Raw genomic sequence first — 27,315 nt, 5'->3', positions numbered from 1 at the left:
AACGGGATTATCACTAAAACAGCTCCCGTTTATTGAACATTTAAAATGGGCCAGGCATCCTGCTATATTTATACAAGTTATCTCCTTTATTTCTTAAAACAGACTCCTAAACCAAAACCCAGTGCCGCCGAGTCAATTCCGACTCATAGCGACCCTGTAGGACAGAGTAGAACTGCCCCATAGAGTTTCCAAGGAGCGCCTGGTGGATTCACACTAAAACAGGCCCCTACGTATATATTTTCATTTTGCAGACAGAAAACTGAGGCTCTGAGTGGTTACGTAAATATGAGGTCTAGCAAGGATTTGAGCCTGAGTACCTGAGGCAAAATGTGCACTTAGCATTATGCTTCATTGCTTCTCCTATGCAGTTTTAAGCCTGAGCATCTCCTCTCTGTGATCTTTTGGAGCCAAAATAAGGGGCATCTCAATTTTAGTAGGATTTGCACCACCATGTAAGAGAGTCATTATAACAGGCTGAATTTCACTTTGGCTTCATATTTGTTCCACAATATTTGAAAACATAACTAACTTATGTGATATTTAAGGCAAGTTAAAGAACACAAGATGGGAAATAAAATCCAGGAATATTTTCCCACTGGGCATATAGCTAACACCTTTACCTTATTTGGGCAATATACTGAAATATTTAGAAATCTGTTAACACAACAGCCACAAAAACCTGAGTTTGCGTAATTAACATAGATACAACACATGGATGGTAACAGTTAATTTATCTGCTGGTGGCCCAAGAGGCACACACACACACAAAAATCACTAAGATTGGACAAAGCAAAGCAGATAATTGACAGTATAAGTTCTTTTTTTCTAAATTTTATTTTGTTGTTGTTGAGAATACACACAGCAAAACATACACCAGTTCAACAGTTTCTACATGTACAGTTTTATGACATTGATTACATTCCTCCAGTTGTACAACCATTCTTACCCCCCTTTTCTGAGTTGTTCCTACCTCATTAACATCAACTCACTGCCCCCTGAGTTTCCTAGCTCATCTTCTGAGTTGCTGTTGTCAGTTTGATACCATATAGTTCTTAAAAAAGTATAATGCTCAAGGCTGACCTTTTTTACCGGTTAAGCTAAACTATTGCTCAGTTTAAAGAAGACTTCAGAGTCATCTTCAGAATAGAGACGATCTGCTCTACCGTGGATGGCCATTTGCAAGCTTTTAAGACCCCTGGCGCTACACAACGAACTAGGAGGTAGAACATAAGCACTAAACACGTTATTAGGCCAATTAACTGGGATGTCCCATGAAACCATGACCCTAAACCTCGAAACCAAGGAGCCAAATCCCGTAAGGTTTTTGGTTGTACATAAGCAGGCTCAGCAGCTACTTTTTTTTGTCGTTGTTGTAAATATATCACACGACTTCTGCCAATTCAATTTTTTTACAGGTGTACAATTTATTTACAGTAATTACAATAATTGGCTGTGCAACCCTACTATTAATCAATGCGATTTTTCTATCACTGTTAACCACCTTTCTCCCCTCCCTCCTGCCCCTGGCAACCATTAATAAACTTTGGTCTCTATACATTTGCCTTTTCTTGTCTTTGTATATAAGTTAGGTCGTACAATATTTGTCCTTTTGTGGTTGGCTTATTTCACTCAGTATAATGTCTTCAAGCTCCATTCACACTGTAGCATGTATCAAGACTTTATTTCTCCTATTGGCTGAGTAATATTCCATTGTATGTACATACCGTATTTTATTTATCCATTCATCTGTTGATGGGCATTTAGGTTGTTTCCACATTTTAGCTATTGTAAATAGTGGTATAATGAACATTGGTGAACAAATCTCTTTTTGAGTCTCTGCTTTCAAGTCTTTTGGTTAAATACCCAGGAGTAGAATTGCTGGGTCATATGGGTTTTTTATGAACAATACAGATTTTAGTGAGGCTCCAAGTTCTACCGGTTTTCTCTGACTGCATTAGGACACATACACACCCCCATGTAAAGAAACAAAATATATTGAACCCACTGCATGGAGACCTCATTGTTGGAATACTAGCCATAATTTTTTTTTTTAAGTTTTCATAGCTTTGCAATATGCTGTGAGAATATACTGGCATTTCGTAAAAATGAGAAAAAGAAGGTGGTTTATTTAACGTTCTTTGTCACCAACAGGGGCTAAATAGAAGACACTGGAACAGAAACCCTCTAATTCACACAACAGAGAGTAGATAACCTGAACAATAAGCTGAGGCAAATACCTTATAGAATTCCTCTGCTATGACTCAGTTTTTATTTTTTCCTACATCTATGAAATTGAAATTTCATCATGATGAACACTGCTTTGGATCCTTTTTTGGGGGGAGAAAAAAAGACCAACAGTGAAGTTTAGAATGCAAAAGGTTGACTTTGTGTACAATACATACAATCTCTCTAGTATCCAAGAGATAATCTATGCTTTAATAATAAATATCTTTTGATACTAAAGGTTTTGATACTTGTGTCATTTGCTACTTAATCATTCTTTCAGAAGACTTATTTTGTACATATTTCTCAGACAACACATACTTTATACAAAATATAAGAATTAATGTACATTCCCAAGGTCAGATTCAGGGACAAAACGTATTACCTGAACCTAGTAACACATTTACTCCTTTAGCTGCATATAAGAAACATAGGCTGCATTTTTTGTCATCCATGCAGTAAATGTTCAGAAAAATCAAGCAAACACAACACATTTATCAATAAACATAAAAGCACTAATGTTTGCATCAAAACCACGCTAGGCTGAGTTAATCCTGGAGGACTGGTTGGAATGGCCACAAGGGAAGCACTGGTAACTGCGAATTTCCTCCTGTTTATATATGAGATTGAAACTCTTTTCTTTTCACATGGCTTTTCCCTACACTACAGGCTTTTGCTAAAGAGGCATTCAGGCTTCAAATTAAAACACTCAGCCCCTTTAGTGAAAATGCTGAGAAATGCCTCTCTCAAATTTCTGATCCTGGAAACAGCTTGCAGGTCCTTAAGGCAAATGCCAGGAGTCAAAGAAATTGTAGAACAGTCTCAGAATGTAAACAATAAAATCATTGATGAAAAAGTTACATCTCTGGATAAAAACCCTTTTCCAGAAGACCTATCTGGGTAACACCAGCTTCTTGGTTTTTGAAGTCAATATCAATTTCATATCCTAGAAGCACTGCACATTTTTTTCTTTTGTAGAGACTTCTGGATTGGATAAAAGTTCCTAATGTTACTTTAAAACAAACAAAAAAACAACTATATAACATAGAGAAGCAACTTAAATACCAAGTAGTTTTGAGGCTTGTTTTTGTTCATTTGACTTTCACATTTTACTTTTGTGGTTGGCATATGGAAAACCAAACTGAGAAATCATAATGTTGGAGTATTTTAAGGGCATGCTATCATAGATCTTAACCAGCTTATTTATACAGTAAGACCTCTGCAGAAAGTGCTCAGCTCGATGCCACATTCCAGGATAGCCACCGTTGGTTTCTTTTTCTAAACTGCCCATGTTTACAGGTTTCACAAATACCCCTGAAGTCTTCCCAGTGTGCCTGGAGATGATAAAATTCATGGCGATGTCATCACAGTTTTGAGTTTCATCTATCAAAGCATGGACAGCTGCAGGTTGCTTCTGAAAGAGCTCAAGGTATTTGCTGTTGAAGAATGAAGCTCCAATCAGCACCATAGAGTACTGGTCACCATTTCCAAACCCTGGTGTTTGCAGTTCAAAACCTCCGTAACTGTAGATACCTGATGAAGTAGAGACATGCTTTCTAGGAACAAATCCTACAATCTGATCAGGAAATTGCTGAAAAGAGGGAAATAGAACAATTAAGTGTGGCATTCCTTTAGAGCAGACATGGTGAAGAAGGCAGTGACTTATCACAAAGAGAATTAAACTGGTTTGTCAATTTTATTATATTCCTGGCTTCTACATCTCCACGTCATCTAACTCCAAACAACTTCAAAAATCTCTGACCTGTTAAGATTACAGGCCAAATTCCTTCACAACCCAAATTTTCTAACCTCACGTATATCCTAATTCAAACATTACCTGGTATCAGCAAATTCCAGTTACCTAAGAGCTCAGTTCTTCAAAGTTTGCTTCAGAAGTTGACTGTATGAATGCTACTTATCGTACGGGATAGTAAGATTTAATGTGATTGCTTTGAAAAATTCTTTTAGTCTCTGAGGAGCATATAAAATCATGATTTTATTGTGTTTCCATGTTGATTTCAATGTTCTTGAAAGTTACTACTGATTTTAAAAAATTTTTCATCCCTTTCCAGTTTGGGTGTATTCTTGCTAAAAATGCAAGAGGTCTGTAAGAAGAGTTTAAAAAAAAGAATATATGGTAGTAAGACATTTAACATTAAGGTGAGAATGACTAAAAATAAAACAAAAATCAGCAAACAAACAAAAAACAATGAAGCATGTGAACTCGAGTTTCATTCATTTCTTGGACAGACACTGAACAAGAGACACAAAAACATTGGGCTGGGCCAAATTCCATTTCAAAGAACTCACAGTCCAGAGAGGGATATAGTTATTTGTACAAGGAATTATAATACTCTAATAAAGTTATAAATACAGTTGGGTAAAATCTGATGGGAACACTGAGAATAGAATGACAACTGGGTTGCTGGGAGGCCAAGGAGAAGGTCACAGGATGGGGGATAGAGGCTGAAGGACTTGAGAGGAGATGTACCATTTATGGGATCTAGGAGGATGAGGAGAATCTAGGTGGCTAGAGGAGGGAAGATAGCCAGGTGTTGCGAACAGTTAACCGAAGGGTTGGCAGCTGGAACTCATCCAGAGATGCCTCAGAAGACAGGCCCGGTGATCTGCTTCCAAAAGGTCACAGTCTTGAAATCCCTATGGAACAGTTCTACTCTGCACACATGAGGTCGCCATGAGTCAGAATCGACTTCACGGCAACTAACAACAAGAGGAGGGAAGGAAGAAAAAGGGAAAGCACTAAAAATGAAGATAATGGGTCAAGTGCAAAAGCACAGACATCTGGGCAGTCTATTCCAATCCTATATAAACCAAATAATTACAGTATGTGGGGCACTGGGGAGTAGTGACTGGACTGAATTTCAAGAGTCAGAAAATACTTGGGCAATGGATTAAAATTGCTCTTTATATTTTTATGAATAAAACCTAAAATCTTATTCAGTCACCTTTGATTACGGCCTATTTGGATTGTTCTAATGAACCATGGTCTTGTATTTTTCTCCCTCTTACATTGTGGGTAAATTGAATTTTTACCTTAAATCAAAATCTTTCAGCTGGAGTATTACTTCAGAACTTTTTGCCTAAGAAGCTTTTATTTAGAAGGCCTGAAAAACTGCTGACATGGAAAAAAACCAATTTGTTGATCAGGGCACCAGGCACAAAGTTAACAACTAAAGTTTTTAAAATGCTGATATTTGCAGAATGCTGTGGTCACTTACTTTTAATATCTCACGCTGTTTTATCCCAAGTAGCTAATTAAGTAGAGGTGCTATAAATTAGACCATTTATTAGGAAACACAGTGTTTAATTATTTGAGAAGGCTTCAGGGTATTTGTATGCAGCTCTGGTTCCAGGTATAACTTGTAACAGCCATCGATTACGGAGCCATATTCAATAGCAGAGAGTTTTCACAGAACAGTAAGCAAACGATGCCTGCTTATCCCGGCTAGGATTCAGAAGATAAAAACCTGCCACTACAATGGTGCAGGAAGAATTTTCACAGCAGAATTTTTAAACAGTGATTGCAGAACCAGGTTTAAATTTTGTGAATATAATAAATGCTTTCTTTTAAAAAGTTATATACAATATGAGTACCCGAACCCATTGCCATCAACTCAATTCCAACTCATAGTGACCCTTTGGGACAGAGTAGAATTGCCCCATAAGGTTTCCAAGGAGTGCCTGGTGGATTCAAACTGCCAACCTTTTGGTTAGGAGCCATAGCACTTAACCACTATGCCACCAGGGCTTCCAATATAAGTACAGAGATACATATCTCATTTGACATCCATGTCTGCGGCCTTGTGAAAAAATTATCTCTGCATCCTAGCCTTTGCTACACAGATCATTTCTTCATTGTTGTCTGGAAGGTAGTTCTAGCTCTTCTGCCTAATACACCAAAATATAAATCAAATAGAGGTAAAAGATGTCATAACAAGTTTGACTTTCAGCACAGGAAATCTAATTACTCTATGACAAATCCATCTATCTTTGAGATAGACGTGTTCTATGACGTTTTAGTTACCCCCCACATTAAACCACGCTGTCCTGTTTAAGCACTCTGTAAGATTTTATACAGATGGTTTTATAAAGGATATAGCAACATTACCTGCCAGACAGAGAAAGCAAAAACAAGGTCCTGGGCACTAATGAGCGTGTCATCGTCTACCATTAACACCGCTGAAATGAGAGGGGAAAAAACTTAAATTGAAGTTTGGAAATGAAAACAAAATTAGTAAGATACAATGGTGTTATTATATAAATCATTAGAAACGTATTCTTGAAGAGGTTTTTCTAGCAGAAAAGTCTTTGCTGAAATTATAATTGATTTTATAACTTCCTGAGGGGGGAATTATCAGGTAGTTATCATCCATCATCCTAGGAACTAATGAAACTATAAATAAATAACACCAAGATTCTTTTAAGCAAATTACGACCTCCGGAAACTGCTGTGAATGACGTGAAAAGGGCAGTGACAGAACATACATTCAGCATAAGCTCACTGGCATTTTCCCACCTTCTGCAATGTAGTAATATGTAATTATAGTGTATCTTTTTCTACGATATTAACCTTTGTCATTATTGCAAGATGCATGTGATTTCCTCCCCAGGAAACTGCTTCTTGACATCTTGGAAATTATCCTTAAGCATTTCAAAGTGCTTTCTTATGATTAACTTCCCCTACTTTCTCCAGATAGTTAAGACAAGTAGGGGGCCAGAAATCAGCAACCTTACCCCCAACTCTGTTCATCTGCCACCCTGCAGGCTGAGAACCCAGCTGCGACTCACCACTGGTTTCCAGTTCAGGGAAGACCTGGAGTCGATTTCTCATTCTGTTTGCTGTCTGTAGTTTGAAGATGACAGGGACAGGGTGAGGCCCTAGAGAATTCCATAACTCGTCTGGTCCCTTCTCCCCAACGTTGTTCCACACAACAATCACTTTGTGCAGATGTGGTATTGCCTGATAGTGATTTAAAAGTCTCAACAAGAGATCCGTTCTGTTGTATGTCTGCATGATAAGAGTAAAGGAATCTGTGGTGGACTTGCCCTGGAATTTTATCTCCCTACGCAATGCGAGCATCTTGTCTTCTTTGATATTAGGGAGTAAAGCCGTCAAAGCACCAGCTACCAGTAACAACACAAGGATAACTACCAAAGAGAAACGAAGCACTCGGATCCCCATCACTCTCCCAGGAAGTTTGCAGATGTGGCAACACCTATAGCAGGAATGAAAATAAAAGACAGAACATTATCATTTTACTAGTCAGCATGTTTTTGGTCTTGTGTTTTTAGTGAGGAGAGAGGTCAATCTTATTTAATTGATTCAAATTCAGCTCTCCCTTCCTCTCTGATAGATGGCTGGCCAGAGAGATAGGCTTGTTCTGCAACTGCAGACAAAAGATCTCATACACATCGAACAGAAACAATCAAGCAGTACATTTTAAAACATGCCCTTACTTTATTACTAAAACTTTGGAACTGAGATGATTTTTCCAAATGGGAATGTGTTTCCTTTAGTAGTACACTAATCTTTTAGTTTTACTTCTTTTCTAAAATGAAAAGTTAGTAAACTTTTTTCCCAAATGAAATCATATGCTGAACCCTAATATGTGAAGCAGATAATAACAACAGTAACAGCAGCTGCAAACAATTATAGATGTTTTATTACTTATCAGGTGCTTCGCATGCCATGTAGTTGTGTGCCATCGAGTTGATTCCTACTCATAGTGACCCTATATGACAGAGTAGAACCGCCCCATAGAGTTTCCTAGGCTATAATCTTTATGGGAGCAGATCGTCAGGTCTTTTCTCCCCTGGAGCCACTGGTGGATTTGAACTGCCAACCTTTTGGTTAGCAGCCAGGTGCTTAACCATTGTGCCACCAGGGCTCCTTTCACATGCCGTAACCAAAAACCAAACACGTTGCCATGGAGTTGATTCCAACTCATAGGGACCCCATAGGACAGAGCAGAACTACCTCATAGGGTTTCCAAGGAGCAGCTGGTGGATTCGAACTGCCAACCTTTTGGTCAGCAGTCGAGTTCTTAACCAATGTACTTATTCACTCAATAAATTAGACAAATAGTTACTGAGCACTTACTTTGTGCCAGGCACTGTGGTAGGTTCTGTGAATACAGAAATGAATGAAATAGGCAAGATCTCCGCTGTAAGTAGCAGAGGATAGAGAGAGACAGATAACATAAATAAATTCAAAAGGTAATCTGGGATACTGATAAGTGCTTATGAAAAGAATAAATCAGAGTGACAGGATAAGCAAAGGCCAGATTATTTGGGGCCTTGTTAGTAGTATGGATTTTATTCTATGTTAGATGGGGGATGCCACTGGAGGTTTTGCTTAGGTGAGTGACACAATCTATCTTTTGCTATTATTATTCTCATTTAATAGTTCAGATGCTCACAGAGGTTAAATAATTTTTCCAAGATTACTAAACAACTTAAGTAATAGAGCTAAGATGTACATCCAGAAACATCTGTCCCCATATCATGGATTGAATTGTGTCCCTCCAAAATATCTGTCAACTTGGCTGGGCCATGATTCCTGGTATTGTATGACTACCTACCATTTTGTCATCTGATGCGATTTCCCTATGTGTTGTGAATCCTATCACTAGGATGTAATAAGATGGATTAGCAGCAGTTACATTGATGAGATCTACAAGATTAGATAGTGTCTTAAGCCAATCTCTCTTGAGATGCAAGAGACAGAAGCGACCAAAGAGATATGGGGACCTCATACCACCAAGAAAGCAGTGCCAGGAGCAGAGTGCCTTTTTTGGGCCCAGGGTCCCTGCACGGAGAAGCTGCTAGTCTGGGGGAAAACTGATGAGAAGGCTGACAGAGAAAGAAAGCCTTCCCCTGGAGCTGACACCCTGAGTTTGGACTTATAGCCTATTTTACTGTGAGGAAATAAATTTCTCCTTGTTAAAGCCATTCACTTGTGGTATTTCTGTTATAGCAGCACTAGATGACTAAGACACCCTAGATCCTATGCTATTCAGCATGACGGGCCCTGGGCATGCATTGCATGGATACAAATCCAGGTTGAGCTGAATGAACCTTTCTCACTATACAGATCACAAGCTATTATATCAACTATTTACTGTCCTGTCTTCCTCACTATACCTAAAGGATCTTCCTTACATCTCCAGAGTTGGCCACAAAATAGTAGGTGAACAAATAACTGATGGCTGTAGCCTGGATATTCATTGGTCAAAAAATTTTGTATAATCAAAACTCTCAATTATACATGTGAGGGAAGGTGAAATCTCACAGACTGCTTTATGGAGCCTAGGCTCATCTTCACTTTTGCTGCCTCCTTCTGTAGCTTTGCTGGCTTTCAATTGTTTCCGTTTTTTTATTCTTCTGCTATTTCTGCTTCTGAGTCCAGATTTTACTTGCTCCTACACAAATCTCCATAAGCCTTTTAGATATGTCTCCTTTTTGTGTTTCATGCAATTGAGTTCTCATCTCAATTTTTGCATATCCTGGCTCTATTCTACTACTCAAGAACAAAAGCTAGAAACGAGGAAAAAGAAGTGTTCAAAGAAATTTACTTTTGAAAAGACCAGAAATAAAAAAAAATCAACCAAGAATTTCTAAACAACACTTTAAAAATACACTAAGGAATAAAAGATCTCTTAGAAACAATGAGATATTATTCATGACGACTTTAACTGAACTGTAGTCTCTCCACTCTTACTGTTAGGTTGTTGTTAGGTGCTGTCAAGTCGGTTACGACTCATAGCGACCCTATGCACGACAGAACGAAACACTGCCTGGTCCTGAGCCATCCTTACAATCGCTGTCATGCTTGAGCTCATTGTTGCAGCCACTGTGTCAATCCACCTCCCTGAGGGTCTTCTTCTCTTCCGCTGACCCTGTACTCTGCCAAGCATGATGTCCTTCTCCAGGGACTGATCCCTCCTGTCAACATGTCCAAAGTATGTAAGAGCAGTCTCGCCATCCTTGCTTCTAAGGAGCATTCTGGTTGTACTTCTTCCAAGACAGATTTTGTTCATTCTTTTGGCAGTCCATGGTATATTCAATATTCTTTGCCAACACCACAATTCAAAGGCATCAATTCTTCTTCGGTCTTCTTATTCATTGTCCAGTTTCCACATGCATATGATGTGATTGAAAATACCATGGCTTGGGTCAGGTGCGCCTTCGTCTTCAAGGTGACATCTTTGGTCTTCAACACTTTAAAGAGGTCCTTTGCAGCACATTTACCCAATGCAATGCATCTTTTGATTTCTTGACTGCTGCTTCCATGGCTGTTGATTCTGGATCCAAGTAAAGCAAAATCCTTGACAACTTCAGTCTTTTCCCTGTTTATCATGATGTTGCTCATTGGTCCAGTTGTGAGGATTTTTGTTTTCTTTATGTTGAGGTGCAATCCATACTGAAGGCTGTGGTCTTTGATCTTCATTAGTAAGTGCTTCAAGTCCTCTTCACCTTCAGCAAGCAAGGTTGTGTCATCTGCATGATGCAGGTTGTTAATAAGTCTTCCTCCAATCCTGATGCCCCATTCTTCTTCATATAGTCCAGCTTCTCGTATTATTTGCTCAGCATACAGATTGAATAGGTATGGTGAAAGAATACAACCCTGACGCACACCTTTCCTGACTTCAAACCAATCAGTATCCCCTTGTTCTGTCCGAACAACTGCCTCTTGATCTACGTAAAGGCTCCTCATGAGCACAATTCAGTGTTCTGGAATTCCCATTCTTTGCAATGTTATCCATAATTTGTTATAATCCACACAGTCGAATGCCTTTGCATGGTCAATAAAACACAGGTAAACATCCTCCTGGTATTCTCTGCTTTCAGCCAGGATCCATCTGATATCAGCAATGATATCCCTGGTTCCACGTCCTCTTCTGAAACCAGACTGAATTTCTGGCAGTTCCCTGTCAATGTACTGCTGCTGCCATTTTTTAATGATCTTAAGCAAAATTTTGCTTGCATGGGATATTAATGATATTGTTCTATAATTTCGATATTCAGTTGGATCACCTTTCTTGGGAATAGGCATAAATATGGATGTCTTCCAGTCAGTTGGCCAGGAAGCTGTCTTCCATATTTCTTGGCAAAGACGAGCGAGCACCTCCAGCGCTGCATCTGTTTGTTGAAACATCTCAATTGATATTCCATCAATTCTTGAAGCCTTGTTTTTCGCCAATGCCTTCAGAGCAGCTTGGACTTTTTCCTTCAGTACCATTGGTTCCTGATCATATGCCACCTCTTGAAATGGTTGAATATCGACTAATTCTTTTTGGTATAATGACTCTGTGTATTTCTTCCATCTTCTTTTGATGCTTCCTGGGTTGTTTAATATTTTCCCGCATAGAATCCTTCACTACTGCAACTCGAGGCTTGAATTTTTTCTTCAGTTCTTTCAGCTTGAGAAACGCCAAGCATGTTCTTCCCTTTTGGTTTTCCATCTCCAGCTCTTTGCACATGTCATCATAATACTTTACTTTGTCTTCTCGAGCCACCCTTTGAAATCTTCTATTCAGTTCTTTTACTTCATCAATTCTTCCTTTTGCTTTAGCTGCTCGAGGCTCCAGAGCAAGTTTCAGAGTCTCCTCTGACATCCATCTTGGTCTTTTCTTTCTTTCCTGTCTTTTCAATGACCTCTTGCTTTCCTCATGGATGATGTCTTTGGTGTCATGCCACAACTCATCTGGTCTTCAGTCACTACTGTTCAGTGCTTCGAATTTATTCTTGAGATGGCCTCTAAATTCAGGTGGGATATACTCAAGGTCATATTTTGGCTTTCGTGGACTTGTTTTGATTTTCTTCAGTTTCAGCTTGAACTTGCATATGAGTAATTGATGGTCTGTTCCACAGTCAGTCCCTGGCCTTGTCCTGACTGATAATATTGAGCTTTTCCATCGTCTCTTTCCATAGATGTAGTCAATTTGATTTCTGTGTGTTCCATCTGGTGAGGTCCATGTGTATAGCCGCTGTTTATGTTGGTGAAAGAAGGTATTTGCAATGAAGAAGTCATTAGTCTTGCAAAATTCTATCATTCCATCTCCAGCATTGTTTCTATCACCAAGGTCGTATTTTCCAACTACCGATCTTTCTTTGTTTCCAACTTTTGCATTCCAATCGCCAGTAATTATCAATGCATCTTGATTGCATGTTTGATCAATTTCAGACTGCGGCAGCTGATAAAAATCTTCTATTTCTTCCTCTTTGGCCCTAGTGGTTGGTGTGTAAATTTGAATAATAGTCGTATTAACTGGTCTTCCTTGTAGGTGTATGGATATTATCCTATCACTGACAGCATTGTACTTCAGGATAGATCTTGAAATGTTCTTTTTGACGATGAATGCAACACCATTCCTCTTCAAGTTGTCATTCCCAGGATAGTAGACTATATGATTGCCCTACTCAAAATGGCCAATACCAGTCCATTTCAGCTCACTAATGCCTAGGATATCAATGTTTATGCATTCTATTTCATTTTCGATGACCTCCAATTTTCCTAGATTCATACTTCATACATTCCAGGTTCCGATTATTAATCCTCTCTTACTAGAGTTTGATAAAATTTCCTTCTCAGGTTGTATGAACAACAGATACTCTCATTTATTGTTTAGTGCAGAGAAATGTGGTAAAGCTGGAAAAAATTTCTCACTAACTCACATAGGTGAAAACCAAACCCTAGTGCCGTTGAGTCGATTCTGACTCATAGCAACCCGTAGGACATATATATAAGGTGTGTGATTGTTCACCATCCAGACTCTCTCACCTGGGTTTCCTTGTGTACAAGGGCAGAAATTTGTGAGGAAGCTCATCAGGGTCATGCAGCACCAAGAGGAAATGACTGGCTGATACCTAAGGCCTGGGCCTTCTTATCTCAGCTTTACGACTGACAGACCCAACCAGTCATACTTGCAGATTGCTCCAACTCAGACATGCTCAGTTCCTTCTTTCCCGACATCATTTCTCTGTGCCCTGCCTGCAGGACTCTTGCTTATTTTCAGATGGCTGTCATTAATATTGCCATTCTTTAAACAGAATATGCAAAATTTAATACAATGACATACATACAGATGTATGTGTGTGTATGAAAATCATTTACTGAGGGCCAAACCTGTGCCTGTGTCAGGAATTGTGCAAGGTCTTTTACTTATATACCACAGCAACAATGATGATAATCTTTATGTTAAAGATAATGAGAGTAAGGTTCAAAGCAACTTGTCTAAGAGATCATGACTAGCTATTGATTGAATTATAATTCAAACATGAGTTTTTTTTTTCCCACCTACTAGGCTGCCTCTGGAGCCCTGGTGGTGAAACGGTTAAGAGCTTGGCTGCTAACCAAAGGGTCAGCAGTTCAAATCCACCAGCCGCTCCTTGGAAACCCTATGGGGCAGTTCTACTCTGTCCTATAGACTCACTATGAGTTGGAACCAACTCGATGGCATCTAACAACAATAAAAGGATTATTTAACAGATATAATGTATTAAGTATATCATTTATCAAACTACATAACAGAAAACAGCAGATTGTGAGTGCCTTGAGGGCAAGAACAATATTTTAATCATCCTGATATTCCTCATAGCCAAGTGCTCAAAAATATATGTAGAACTCACCTGAAAATATTCAAGAAACACTTAAAATGCTTTCTCTACCACTGAAGTATTGTTTTAGATTGCCGTTTAGCACAACAGTTAAATGTTTTTCTATTTACTTCTCTACTGCTATTTCAAGCCCCTATAACAGCTGCATTATCATCATTCTCATTCCCTTGGTTTAGACAAGTATAGTTGTGGTACGCTAACTGTACTGAGCCACTGTCACTGTGCTTCATACAACACTGCCTCTGTATATTTTATATTTGGTTCTCCATCTCCTGTGGGACAATACACCTTTTGTATCCATACCTAGAGATATACAAACTCTTGATTCACACCTTGTGGTTGAAGTTCCGTATTTGCAGCTAGGCCATCATTCCATAAGCAATCCTAATACTGTGGTCTAAATTCTTCCGCCTAACAGAATATTTGGTTCTAAACTAAACCTCCTTTACTTTCAAAATGATGTCCAATTAACCTGTTGCTTTTCACTGAAGAGATTTGGAAGTGGCTGGGTTAAAGTCATAATCGCATTTCTGTGACCTTATTTCATGTTTTATGGCGTGTTTTGTCATTTCCAAAACAATTTTCTCTCTGTACAGTTTAGCAAAGACAGAGAGAGTCCATACAGGATATGCCTTTAACAGTATTCTCTGATGTTTACAAGAATGAAGAATGAGGATGGTGAGGGAGGCAGAGGTCTACAAAACCGACTCCATGATGAGGCAGTGTACTGAGGCACGCGTGCGCGAGCAAAGAGTTTACTCAGCAAGGACAAGGACAAGATCATTGTCATTCAGCTCTCACTTGTCAACAGCCCAGATCCGAAAATAATGCAATCTTTGCAGTAACCTTTTCAGAGAGCTGTCCCTGAAAGGATATTCCCTCCTGGACTTTCTCGCAGCCTGTTCTGTTAGGAAAAGCAATTTTGTGTTTCTCCTTCCCTTGTGGTCTCACTCTATGATATGAATATGACAAATTACTTTTGAAGTAATCTCAGCTTTACCAGGATTATTTTTCAAGGACTGTAACTTAAGGCTCTAGAGTACAGTGTTTTCATTTTATGCACCCTCTTACTAGAACAACACATACTGTTAATATTGTCAACCAAAGACAAACCATTCTCAATTAATATTTTGGGATCAAAGGCACTGAAAATTCTTTTCATACTGAATTAAAAGCAGGTCTCATAAAACATCTTTTCAGCTCTGCATGAAAACCACCAGTTATAAGCTCTCAGAGTAAAGAATCATTTTGACAACTGCATTAAAGTATATCCTGATTAAGATCTTTATGTTCATTTACCGCAGCTGAGTAGGAACAGCATATTGAAAAACTTATATAGAAGTGTTTCTCATCTCTAAAGCCGATACCAATAACTTGCTATCTGGCAGCTTCAGTCTAGAAAAAGTAATGAAGGTTAATTATGATAGCCTACTATAAATACATATTTTCACAGATGCTCGTGACTGCACATACATTTATCTATACTTTCGAGGAGGAGTTTATCTCCTGTACCCATCAGAGAAATTTCCTCTTTGGATTGTTTCTAATCTCCTATTATACCTGTAACAAAAAGGTTTCAGGAAATAGGAATAATTCATATCTTTAGAAACACACAAGTGCAAATATTTCATGGGTATTTAGTAAATAATGCAGCCCAATAAAATGGTGTCAATTTTTCAGTCTGTATGGAAATGCAAGGAGAGCAAGGCTTTTAGAGGCTGCAGTGCAAGTGGCACATCTGGGCTTGGAGAAGAGCTGAAGCCCGGAACTCTGTCGCAGGCCCATTAGAAACAGCTTCAGCCCAGCTTGCAAAGTCAAGCGGCGACTGCGATGATGACTTCAGGGCTATTTGGATTTCAGTTTATAGCTGCCTTCTGTTCTGTTTCTAGAGAAAGATTCTATCATGAAATTCATGGCTTTGAGCTTTCAGCTGGGGATATGAGAAAGACATCTGGATAACCTCGTACTTGGAAAGAATCAAGAAGTAAATATATGACTCACTAGGCACCTGTCAGCTCTCTTGCCTTCAATTCCTAAACCTTCCTCTTAGGTTTTTTTTTTTTCCTCTTTTAAAATTATATCTGTGTATATATACACTGACATTCTACCTCGTTCCAGGAAGGATCTGACAGCTTTTAATCTATTCCCTTCCCTGCCCTTCTCCCATTGCCATGACTACGGCAGATTAAATATAACTTTGATAAACACAGTAAATGTTAGCAAAACAAAACAAAAATTCTCTATCTGAAAAGTCAAAGATTCCCCTGATAATTTTTTTTGTTTTTTTTTTTTTTGCATCTATGCTAACTTGTTAGCTCTTCACAGGTTCAGAACACATCATTTTACTTATTTTGACAGTGTTATCCCAGCATCCTCTACATCAGGGGTTTTCAAATAGGTGTGATTTACCTCTCCAGAGGACATATGGCAAGGTCTAGAGACATTTTTGATTGTCATGACTTGGGGTTGGAAGGTGGGGAAGCTATTACTATCTAGTGGGTAGATGTCAGGGATGCTGCTTAACATCCTAAAGGCTCAGAACAGGGCCCCAGAGCAAAGAATTGTCTGGTCTAAAATGCCAGTAATGCCGGGGTTGAGAAATCCTGCTCTACATATGTTGTGGTCTGCCACTGAGTCAATTCCCAGTCATAGCAACCGTGTATGACACAGGAGAACTACCCCATAGGGTTTCCTACACTATAATCTTTACGGAAGCAGACTGCCAGGTTTTTCCTCTTGCGAACCCACTGGGGGGTTCAAACCGTCAGCCTTTCAGTTAGCAGCTGAATGCTTAACCACTGTACCACCAAGGCTCCTTGCTCTCCATAAGTTGCCTATAAAGCCATACTTGAATATGTTGGCGAGGACTTGGAGCCAGGTGGCCTCTGAAAACCCCACTGCTATTTGTTACGCTCAAACGATGAGGGACACAGCCATGTCTATAAAAATGCCCTAATGCTTATATGCCTCATTGTACAAACACATAAACTAAGAGAGCTAAAAGGGAACTCAGAGCTCTTCTAAACCAACCTTCTCATTTCATAAAGAACCCAAGGTCCAGGGATAAAGGACTTTCCTAAGGTCATGCTAAGGTTAGCAAGCAGCTAACCAGCAGCAGACCCAGGGCAAGAACCTAGATCTTCTGAGTGGCCCCATCTATGACTTACAGTTATATTATGGTAAATTCTGCAAGGATGTGTCAAGAAATTAACAGAACAGACTGTTACTAAAGTACCTGTAAGATAACATAAAAATTCATACCCTGGAATGTCAAGGATTTTTTTTTTTTTAACAGCTTTATTGAAAAAAAAATTTATTTTATTTTATTTTTTTTTATTGAGATAAATTTCACATACCATATAACTCACCATTTAAAGTGTACAGTTTAGTGGCTTTACTATATTCACAGAGCCGTGCAACCATCACCGCAGTCTAATTTTAGAACATTTAAAACATTTCAAAAAGAAGCCCTGCCATCATTAGCAATCATGACCCATTCCCACTTCCCCCAAGCCAAGGTCCCACCTCAGCCCCAGGGAACCACTAACCTACTTCCTGTCTCTACGTATTTGCTTATTAATCTGGACATTTCAGTATGTGTCTTTTGTGAGGATCTTCATTCACTTAGCACGATGTTCTCAAGGTTCACCCATGTAGTAAAAAAATCAAAACCAAACCCACTGCCACTGAGTTGATTCCAGCTCACAGAGACCCTACAGGACAGAGTAGAACTGCCCCATAAAGTTTCCAAGGAGCACCCGGTGGATTAGAACTGCCAACTTTGTGGTTAGCAGCCATACCACTTAACCACTATGCCACCAGGGTACCCATGTAGTAGTACCTATCAATACATCATTCTTTTTATTGTTGACTAATAATCCTTTGTATGGATGTACCACTTTTGTTTATCCACACATCAGGTGCTGGACATTTGGGTTGTTTCCATATTTTGGCTCTTACAAATAATGCTCTATGATCATTTGTGTACAAGCTTTTATATGAAAATAAGTTTTCATTTCTCTTGGGTATATGCCTAGGAGTAGAACTGCTGAGTCATTATGTCAAGGATCTTTGAATATCTGAGAAGTGAAGCAGCTTTTAGAAGAGCATTATTTGAAATTTTAAGAAATTTTCTTAAATGTGGAGATAAGATATAGAGAAAGAAAATAAATAATACATACTCTTTAAAGTAACAGTTGCAAATTCCCTCACGCATGTCTCTAAGTCAACCAGACAATGTGAATTTTCAAAGGCCTGATGTTCAGTTACTTACTACATCATCTACCAAAGCTCCCTAGTGAATGCAGAATTCTTTTCTCAGGGCTAGTTCCTTCACATCAAAGAAGTAATAATTACCCAGAGAGAAGCTGAAAACAAATCTGTCACCGCACGGCACGAACCAAGATTATTTGTATCCTGTGACTCATAAGGTAGAAAAGCAATGAACAGCTTGATTTTGTACAATGAGAGGCTGTCATTCTCATCTTCCACAGATGGTGAAAGAATGCTAACTGTTCTGCCACTTTACTGTGAGATTTGCCTTATATTGTACAGATTGGATCATCCTCCAAAGTATGTACTTGCCTAAAAACTGATGATTATAGAATACAGGTGCTCAGATAAGGGCCCTCAGTTGTCAAGAGCTAAAATCATTCCCAGGTGGAATGCAGAGACTGATTCAGAATCTGGGCTTTCTTTATGTAAACACGCAAGAAGAGAGCTGGAAGAGACAGCTAGTACAATGGAAGAGCAGCTTCTGGCCGGGCGTATGGCACGCAGATGATAGTATCAGTCAAGCTGAGGCAAAGGGGCTTGTGGTGCCAAATTCCAAAAGGATTGTCTTATGAACGGTACCTACTACATACAGCATGCTGATTCATGACTTCTCAAGCTGGTCCATACGTCATCTCTGTCTAAAAAGCCCTTCCCTCTCTCTGCCTGACAAACTCCTTCTTGCCTTCCACCCAAGTCTCTTTCAAACACCATGTCCCCTCTGAATGTTTCTCTCACCACTGCACCCTCAATGCTCCTGTGAGCTCTGAATACAGTGCTACCAAACCTCCTTTCCTCGTACTACAATTATTGACTGTGTCTCTATCTCCTTTTTGAGTCTGAATGTACCTTGAGGGCAGTTTCCCTCAGCCTTTGTAATTCAAACAGTGCCTGCCTGGGCCATTTCTTGAGTAAGTGCTCCTGACTCTTTGTAGGTGAACGGAGTGAAGGAATCTACCTTTAAATTATCTTAAACTTCACAGTAGATAAGAAATGCCTGAAACTTTAGGAGAATAAATGTAAATTAAAGGCAAATTAAGGTCCAGTTAAGACTAGACAATACCCAAGAAGACCTGGGTCATCATCCAACTGGCTACCAGAACAGCAAGTCATGAAATGTAGCCTTAAGCTACATCTTTACTTTCAGTTCTGTGTTTGAGCTACTTGACAAATAGAAAATGGTCTGGAACTCGGATGTTTCACATCTTTTCAAGAATATCCTGCATTAAGAAGCTTTAGCACATCACTGGTTCTACGGGCGCTCTTCGAGAATGAGTTGGTTTGGCTTCGGGGAAGATAATTTTTTTTTTAATATCATCCTTGAGAACTTCCTTAAACTTTTAGGAGGTGCCATAACCAGAAGCTGTATTACTTAATCCAGCAGGCAGCATACACGATTAAAACAGGCAGACAAAAAAAGTCTGACCTACTTGAGAAATAAAATTTAATTTGGCTTTAGAAAGTGAAAACAACAAACTATAGCTTAAAGGATGATTGGCAGAAAAAGAAAAACTAAGTCAAAATGGTGCCCAAGTCAGTTCATTACTGCCCATGGTAAGCTTTTATTCATTAAATAGTTATGCAGGATAAACTAGAATTTATTTCACTGTAAAATAGAGAATGCCAGAAATAGTACATGAAAGGTTACTTTTCTTCACAAATCTTTTTAGGTGCTACATAGTATTGTGGGGAGAGCTTGCCTTTCGGGTTTTGCCCATAGGCAAGAAATTCCGTCTTTTCACTGGTATTTTAGAAGTGCCATACAGCTCTTCTCTTCTACCAATTCTATCCTCTCCTTCCTAAATGATTTCCCCTTACTTTTCTTCCAAAGGGTCCATTTACTCTTACAAGTATACTCTTAACTCCCACTGCTCTTTTCATATGTCTGAATACAAAATACTAGATTTTGTGTTAATACAGTAGGAAAGGCAGAGAAAAAGAAAAGCAGGAAAAAGAATACACATAATGATAATAAAAGAGTTCACGTGGTGCCATGGATTGAATTATGTCCCCCCAAAATGTGTGTATCAACTTGGTTAGGCCATGATTCCCAGTATTGTGTGGTTGTCCTCCATTTTGTGATTGTAATTTTATGTTGAGAGGATTCAGGTAGGATTGTAACATCACCCTTACTTGGTTAAGTGCTAGGGCTGTTAGGTCTGCAGTTCGAATCTACCAGGCACTCCCTGGAAACTCTACGGAGCAGTTCTACTCTGTCCTTATAGGGTTGCTATCCACGGCAATGGGTTTTACTCAGGTCACTTCCCTGATCCAGCGTAAAGGGAGTTTCCCTGGAGTGTGGCCTGCAAGAGATAAAAGGAAAGGGAAGCAAGCAGAGAGTTGGGGACCTCATACCACCAAGTAAGAGGCACCGAGAGGAGAGCGCCATCTTTTAGACCTGGGGTTCCTGTGCAGAGAAGCTCCTAGTCTACGGGAATACTGACGAGAAAGACTTTCTTCCAGAGCCAACAGAGAGAGAAAGCCTTCCCCTGGAGCTGACACTCTGAGTTTGGACCTTTAACCTACTTCACTATGAGAAAATAAACTTCTCTTTGTTAAAACCATCCACTGGTCGTATTTCTGTTATAGCAGCACTAGATGACTAAGACACGTGATATCACAGATTCATCTTGTGATCTTGCCGTGTTTACGATCAACTGTACAGTGATAGGTACTGATTATTTAGATGACTAAAATCTGGATCAACCGTGTTAGGGACAGGTTATTACAGTAAAAGTGATCCCTCTTTTCTATTGACAGCATGACTGGCTACATATATACGATCTTTGGTAGCCAGTCTAAATCCTGTCATTTACAGGGCCTACTCTTGCATTTGGAGACAGCTCTGGAACAGAACTGCTAAAAGGTACAGAGAAGTAGCTGCATTTATGACAATATCACACTAAACAGGTAGATGCTGCTGTACCAGGTCATTTTTTTCACTGTTAACTGTGAAGAAAGAATTTCTATGCTGGTTACACTAAAGATCAGGTCCTTCTGTTGACAGCCAGGCTAAGAGCAAGCCATTTCTTTATAGGTAAATCAGGTTAGAATTGACAGACATGGGCAGCACTTAAACAGGGATATCAGATACTAGGTATCTGTGTCTCGACTTCTCTTCCTAATCATACCTCTTTATCCATAGCAAACGCTGCTCATCAGTCCTGGCATTTTTTTCTTCCTAAGCCAGTACAAGGGTGGTCCTCACCCAAACAGTTAAGCGCTCAACTACTAACTGAAAGTTGGTAATTTAATCCACTCAGAGGTGCCTTGGAAGAAAGGCTTGGCAATCTACTCCCGAAAGATCACAGCCCTTGAAAACCCCATGGGGCACAGTTCTACCCTTGAACACGAGTCAGAATCTATGGCAACTAGCTTGGTTTTTTTAAGCCTACGCAAAATATAGGATTGCTATTGCTATAAGTCAGAAATGACTCGACAGCAATGGTTTTTTTTTTTTTTTTTTTTTTGGCTATGCAAAGTATCACTCTCCTTTTCAATACTGCTTCAGGCAGCTACTATCAACTAAGTAGAGTTTATTTCATTACCGTTGATTAAAAGGGAAATAACATATGCAGATACTATGTACAAAGTCTTTTTAAAGCACTGCCCACCCCCTTCAAACCACCCATTTGTTACTGAGGCAGGCGATGAGGCAGACCCTTTCTACCTTCAAAGTATACAGGTTTGAATTATGCTAGGTAAATTTTTTTTTTTTTTTTTAGTTTTGTACTTTTCTCCTGGAATCACCAATTCATTGTAGCTATTGTCATGATGAAAATGATGATGATGATGTTTAGAGATGGCCAATCTGCTGCATATAAGTTAGGGCTCGTGTAAAAACGGACTTTTTCCTAAAAGACACATCTATGACTTATAAGGATCCAAGGAGTCAATGTATCCTAAAAAGAAAAACGTTTTTAGCTTAGTACAGTGCCATGCAAAATTAGTTGCAGGAATGGGTCAAAAAGAAAACAAGTAAAAAATTTGCAAATATATTACTTCTTCTGTGCCAGGACACTGGAACTTTTCATTCCAACCTCTGTTTTAAAAAAATACAGGAAAATGGAGAGGAGGCATGATGTTTAGGCAACAGATCCCTGGAATATTCTGTGAGACTCTCTGTCTTACTGCATACTGGTTTTCTTCAGTAAACTCATTTTATTCCAAAATCATTTCTCTAAGAGAATGGATTTTACACAGATGAATTGCGACATAAATACTTTTAGATAACAAACTATGATAGATGCATACTAAAAACTTCCAATTGGTAGAAATCTCACTTCATATAAGCTCCCTAACTTTATCAGGGAAGGTCAAAGTATCCACGGTGGATATCAGTCAAGAAATATTTATAGGTGCTCACCACGTGCCTGGCACTGGCAGGTGCTAGGGACAGTGATGATCAGGCAGGCCCAGGTCCTGCCCTCCAGAACTCAGATTGCTCAGTAATGCAAGTTGTCAGAAGTTTTCCCCTTTATGTTACACAACAGCTTAAATGTTCTTTAGAGAAAAGAGAATAATACATATCCACATCATTTCATAGGGGTTTTGGTGGTGTCATGGTTAAGTGCTTGATTTTTAACTGAAAGGTGGGTAGTTTGAACCCACCAAACCTGGCAATCTGCTGCAGTACAGATTATAGCCTAGGAAACCCTATGGGGCAGTTCTACTGTCAATATAGGGTCACTATGAGTCAGAATCGACTCCATGGCACATGACAACAACAACAACCCCATTTTATACATGGGATAGCTGTGATTGAGTATATTAAATAACTTTTCCTGAGCACAGGAAGGGGGGGTGCAGAACCAAACTCCTGGCTGTCATACGTGAGATGCTTTGTATTTTGAATGTCTGAGGCATTGTCTCTACTCTTTAGCTTTGTCTGAGTCTATGACGATATTTCATCTTTAGGGATATTGGCTTCATTCTACAATCTGGACTATTATTTCAAAGGATCAGACCTAAAAGAGGCCTTACAGTATTTTCTAACAGATCCTGGCTCAAGTAAGACCTTTTATTTCAAAGGAAACAAAAACACCTCTGAAGAAAAAAAATTTTCTCAGATGGAAATACTGGTACTTACCTCATTGTGATAAACTTTAACTTTAAAAAAAAATTTCCTTATGGCTTCAAGTGATTGATAGGAACAGCCTCTCCTGGCACTATTAAGGAAAATCAAAGAGTTTTCTGTGATGTTTTTGTCAATAAGTAGAAAAAAAGAAAATAACAACGTTTTAACACCATTATCCACAGGCTTGGATTTTTAGAACTTAGAATTTGCTATTCTGTGTTCTAAGAAATAAATTTAGGTACCGAGGTAAATAATGTTTTCCTGTGAGGCTGCTGCTAACACTGCTATATTTTTATCTTTCTCTTGAGGATCCAGAAGCAGAATAAACTCACATCATTCCAACTATCTGATATGTTAATGCATTTGAAGCCCGAGCATATATTTCATAGAGAAAAACCTCTGATTGTGTTAGCAACTTGGATTTGCATTCAATTTCCAGATTTGTATGTAACAGTAGTTTTATCTACTATTAGCAAACCCGTTGCCATCGAGTTGATTCTGACTCACAGCGATCCAATAGGACAGAGTAGAACTGCCTCATAGTGTTTCCAAGGCTGTAATCTTTAAGGAAGCAGACTTCCACATCCTTCTCCCATGGAGCGGCTGGTGGGTTCGAACCGCTGACCTTTTGGTCAGCAGCCAAGAGCTTTAACCGTTGTGCCACCAGGGCTCCTGTGAACCTTTAATGAAAAAAGGAAATGAAATAGTAGATAAAGGAGCTCTGCTGGGTGGTGAAAGCGCTCGGCTGCTAACCGAAATGTTGGTGGCTCGAACCTACCAGCCGCTCTGTGGGAGAAAGATGTGACAGTCTGCTTCCCTAAAGATTTACAGCATTGGAAACAGGGCATTCAATTTGAAGAATCAAAAAACACAGGATCTAAAATAGTGCTGCAGATACATGCTAGCACTGATTACTGAGGAACGACAGATGGCATCCTTCTTATTCTTTGCTGACTATTGCCCAGGAGGAGAAGAACTATGGCTGGAGATGAGCTCCTGCCCCTCCCTCAATTTTCTCTGCTTTCATGCCTCACAGTCCTAAACCACATCTCTGAGCAGCTGTTTTTTTTTTTTTTTTCTCACATAGTATACACACTAGCCTAATTATGAGCAAATAATGGAAAGTTCAGTGTAGAAATCCATTTATTAGTTTAAGATTTTTCAGTACTATGTTTTATGGAAACCCTGGTGGTGTAGTGATTAAGAGCTATGGCTGCTGATCAAAAGGTCGGCAGTTGGAATCCACCAGGCGCTCCTTGGGAATCTTATGGGGCAGTTCTACTTTGTCATATAGACTTGCTATTAGTCAGAATCTACTTAACAGCAGTGGGTTTCGGTTTCTATTTATTTTATAATATTAAACCTATTTACTCTTATCTGAAGGAACACGGAATTCTAATGAGACTTTCAAATACTGCATCTGTAATGACCATCTAAATAGAGCTGATGAATCATTTTTGATTGTCCAAAATCATCTTCTTCCATGATACAAGCTATTGAATGGGCAAAAGGAATGGCTTAGTTTATTTAGAAAGAGTCACTGAGTAATTGACACCCCTCCTCTCTGCTCCCTGGGCATCCCGGTGTGCGCTTTTAACATCACACAGTTCTAGAATCCTGGACTGATTTGCCTGTCACTATGTCCCTTTCCTCAAATCATCTTCTCTCCATCAAGTTCCTCCAGGGAAAGAACTTTGACTTATCTGATTTTGTGCCCAGTACAGAGCCTGGCACATAGTAGACATTCATTAAATGACTGTGGAATGAATGAAACTAACTTTGATATGACAACATATATGGGATAACATACATGGCATAAATATTACTACAAAATAACTAAGTGAGGCACAGCCAAACATTTTCCATTTATTGAACTTTTTGATTCAAATAGTGTTCTTCTATACTTTATACCGGAAATAAAATGTCTTTAGTATTGAAGTTGGTCTTCCAGAGATGTGAAGGGTGCGAAATGGCATTGTTACTTTTTCAAAGGAAAGGTCCTCGTAAGAATTATCTATCTTATATCTCTGTGGGAAACCCTGGTGGTGTAGTGGTTAAGTGCTACCGCTGCTAACCAAAGGGTCGGCAGTTCAAATCCACCAGGCGCTCCTTAGAAACTCTATGGGGCAGTTCTACTCTGTCCTATAGGGTCACTATGAGTCGGTATCCACTCCACAGCACTGGGTTTTTTTTTTTTTTTTGGTATATTTTTGCGGGGGTGGGAGATTAAGCTGGGAGTCCCAGGAAACCAATACAACAGAAATTAAACTTCAATTTCTTCAACTTATTTCAAAATGATGTGGAAGAAGGTTAATGCAGGGTTTTGTTTCTCCATAAATCACCTGAACAATTTCTAATTCACAGCTACACAGGATAAAATATACAGGCTCCAAATGCAGCTGACCTTGATGAGTTAAGAGAATGCCGAAGATCATTTGCTAAAATTTGATTATCTCTATATATCTCCTTCTCCCCCATTAGCATTAGTTACATCATAATGAAATAAAGCAGTTTCAGAGAAAAACGCAATACCAGGAAAAGATTTCTCTTAAGCTACCCACTTTGCAACCAATTAACGTTCCCCCATCAATGCAGCAGAGTAAAATTCAGTCTACAGATATTATAAAAGCTTCCTAAGAATACAAGTAAATGCTACTAATCGAAAATATTTCTATGTTCAAATTAAAATAATGAGATATACACCAAGAGAGGCAGAGACAAAATATTCTTTCCAGAACTTAATTTCTGGAACCTAGCCATCTCTCCTCACAACAATTTTATTTAACATGAACATTTAAAGAACAAAAAAAACTGCAGAATAGTACTTTATATTTTCAAAAGTAAAATCTTCGAATTACTAACATTCTCCACTGGCCCCTTCCCCCGCCACACACACAAACTTCCTTAACCACGGAAAATATCCTCCCCTGCAAAAATTTTGTAACACGAGAGCATTTTGCTCTCCTACCTCGAGTGCAGAGGAATGCAGTGGGGCTAGTCGATTTACTTGCTTGCAGCTTGGTTATCCTAAAAAGGAAGGGGCGGCTCGCTTGCTCATTTCTGCTTTTTCTAAACGAAGCAGCGTACAGCTACCGTGTCTCATTTGGTGGATTGATAACCTGGAAGAAGCGCCGCCTGCAAAGTGAGCGCCTGGAGCAGGGGGACAGTCCCCGAGTCACCGCCCCATCCCTTCGCTGACGCTCCACTTCCTGTTACACTGTAAGGCAGTTCCCGAGAAGCTCGGTTTTGTAGTTTCTCGTCCACCTTCGGAAGACATCCTTCTTTTCCCTATTTCTTCCCCTAGGTAACAACTTTTAATCATTCACGTGACGGAACACAGGACCTTACCCAAACAATTCCCCAGAAAGGCGCCCGAAGGAATGTTTCCAACGCCCCTAGGTGTCCGGGAGAGGCCCGCCGGGGTCGTCTCCCTGCACTCTGCACGCCGGGTGTCTCACCTAAAAGGCTGCTTCTCCCTGTAATCGACAGTAAGGCTCTGACAAGAATTACAGCCGCCACTGCTGCCCCGGGGAATGACCTGGAAGCGAAAGGGCCATGTATGAATTCCGGAGTTTCTGCGGATTGAGATTGCGGGAGATGCAATGCACTAACCAAACCTTAACTCAAAACGGTCTCATTGGAGCTTTCTTTAACGGGCATCTTCTAAACACACTTAATATCCTTTTCTTTCAAAAGACATTTACTGATTGCCTCCTGAGTGGCAGGCCAGGGTCAGGCGCTGCTCTCAGGAACGGAGTGGAGTGATTAGGGTTTGGTGTCCAAAGCCATCACGTGCACTTCCTGCGGACTGGCACAGCAAAAGAACACGTCGCCGCCTGGATTCTTAAGCATTGCCACCTAATGCAACGGAATTTAATGCCAATGGAGGGACGGGCGGGGGGATGGCGACAGGACACGCGCGGGACGCTAGTGCATCCGGAAACACTGGTGGTAGACAGTCGGGATGGGCGTGAGCGGGGTCTCAACCTCCCGGCCAGCCCAGTCTACAGGTCCGCCACTTCGGATTTTCTTCAGGACCCCAGGTGGCGGAGCTCCTACCTCAGGCCCCCAGGTCAACGTCTCAGACCCTCCCAGCAGCACCA

General features: G+C 39.7%; 1 protein-coding gene across 5 annotated transcripts; it reads right to left on the bottom strand.

Annotated features, from left to right (window-relative positions):
- Window positions 1–820: 820 nt before the first annotated feature.
- On the bottom strand, window positions 821–27,315 carry EXTL2 (exostosin like glycosyltransferase 2). 5 transcript variants are annotated; one of them, XM_049880240.1, is made up of 6 exons: window positions 26,181–27,315; window positions 23,225–23,303; window positions 7,397–7,460; window positions 7,033–7,252; window positions 6,353–6,423; window positions 821–3,814 (listed from the first exon to the last, which is right to left on the bottom strand). In XM_049880240.1, exons 2-6 carry the CDS (start codon window positions 23,227–23,229, stop codon window positions 3,326–3,328), a joined length of 849 nt encoding a protein of 282 aa, XP_049736197.1. In that variant the 5' UTR covers window positions 23,230–23,303; window positions 26,181–27,315; the 3' UTR covers window positions 821–3,325. The 5 variants fall into 5 exon arrangements, with proteins under 5 accessions (XP_049736197.1, XP_049736194.1, XP_049736195.1 ...); XM_049880237.1 differs by having other exon boundaries at window positions 7,033–7,460; window positions 26,181–27,314; XM_049880238.1 differs by lacking the exon at window positions 23,225–23,303 and having other exon boundaries at window positions 7,033–7,460; window positions 26,181–27,314.

The sequence above is a fragment of the Elephas maximus genome, chromosome 3 (genome assembly GCF_024166365.1).
Source record: "Elephas maximus indicus isolate mEleMax1 chromosome 3, mEleMax1 primary haplotype, whole genome shotgun sequence".
Lineage (NCBI taxonomy): Eukaryota > Metazoa > Chordata > Mammalia > Proboscidea > Elephantidae > Elephas > Elephas maximus.
This window is presented reverse-complemented; position numbering and strand designations above follow the sequence as displayed.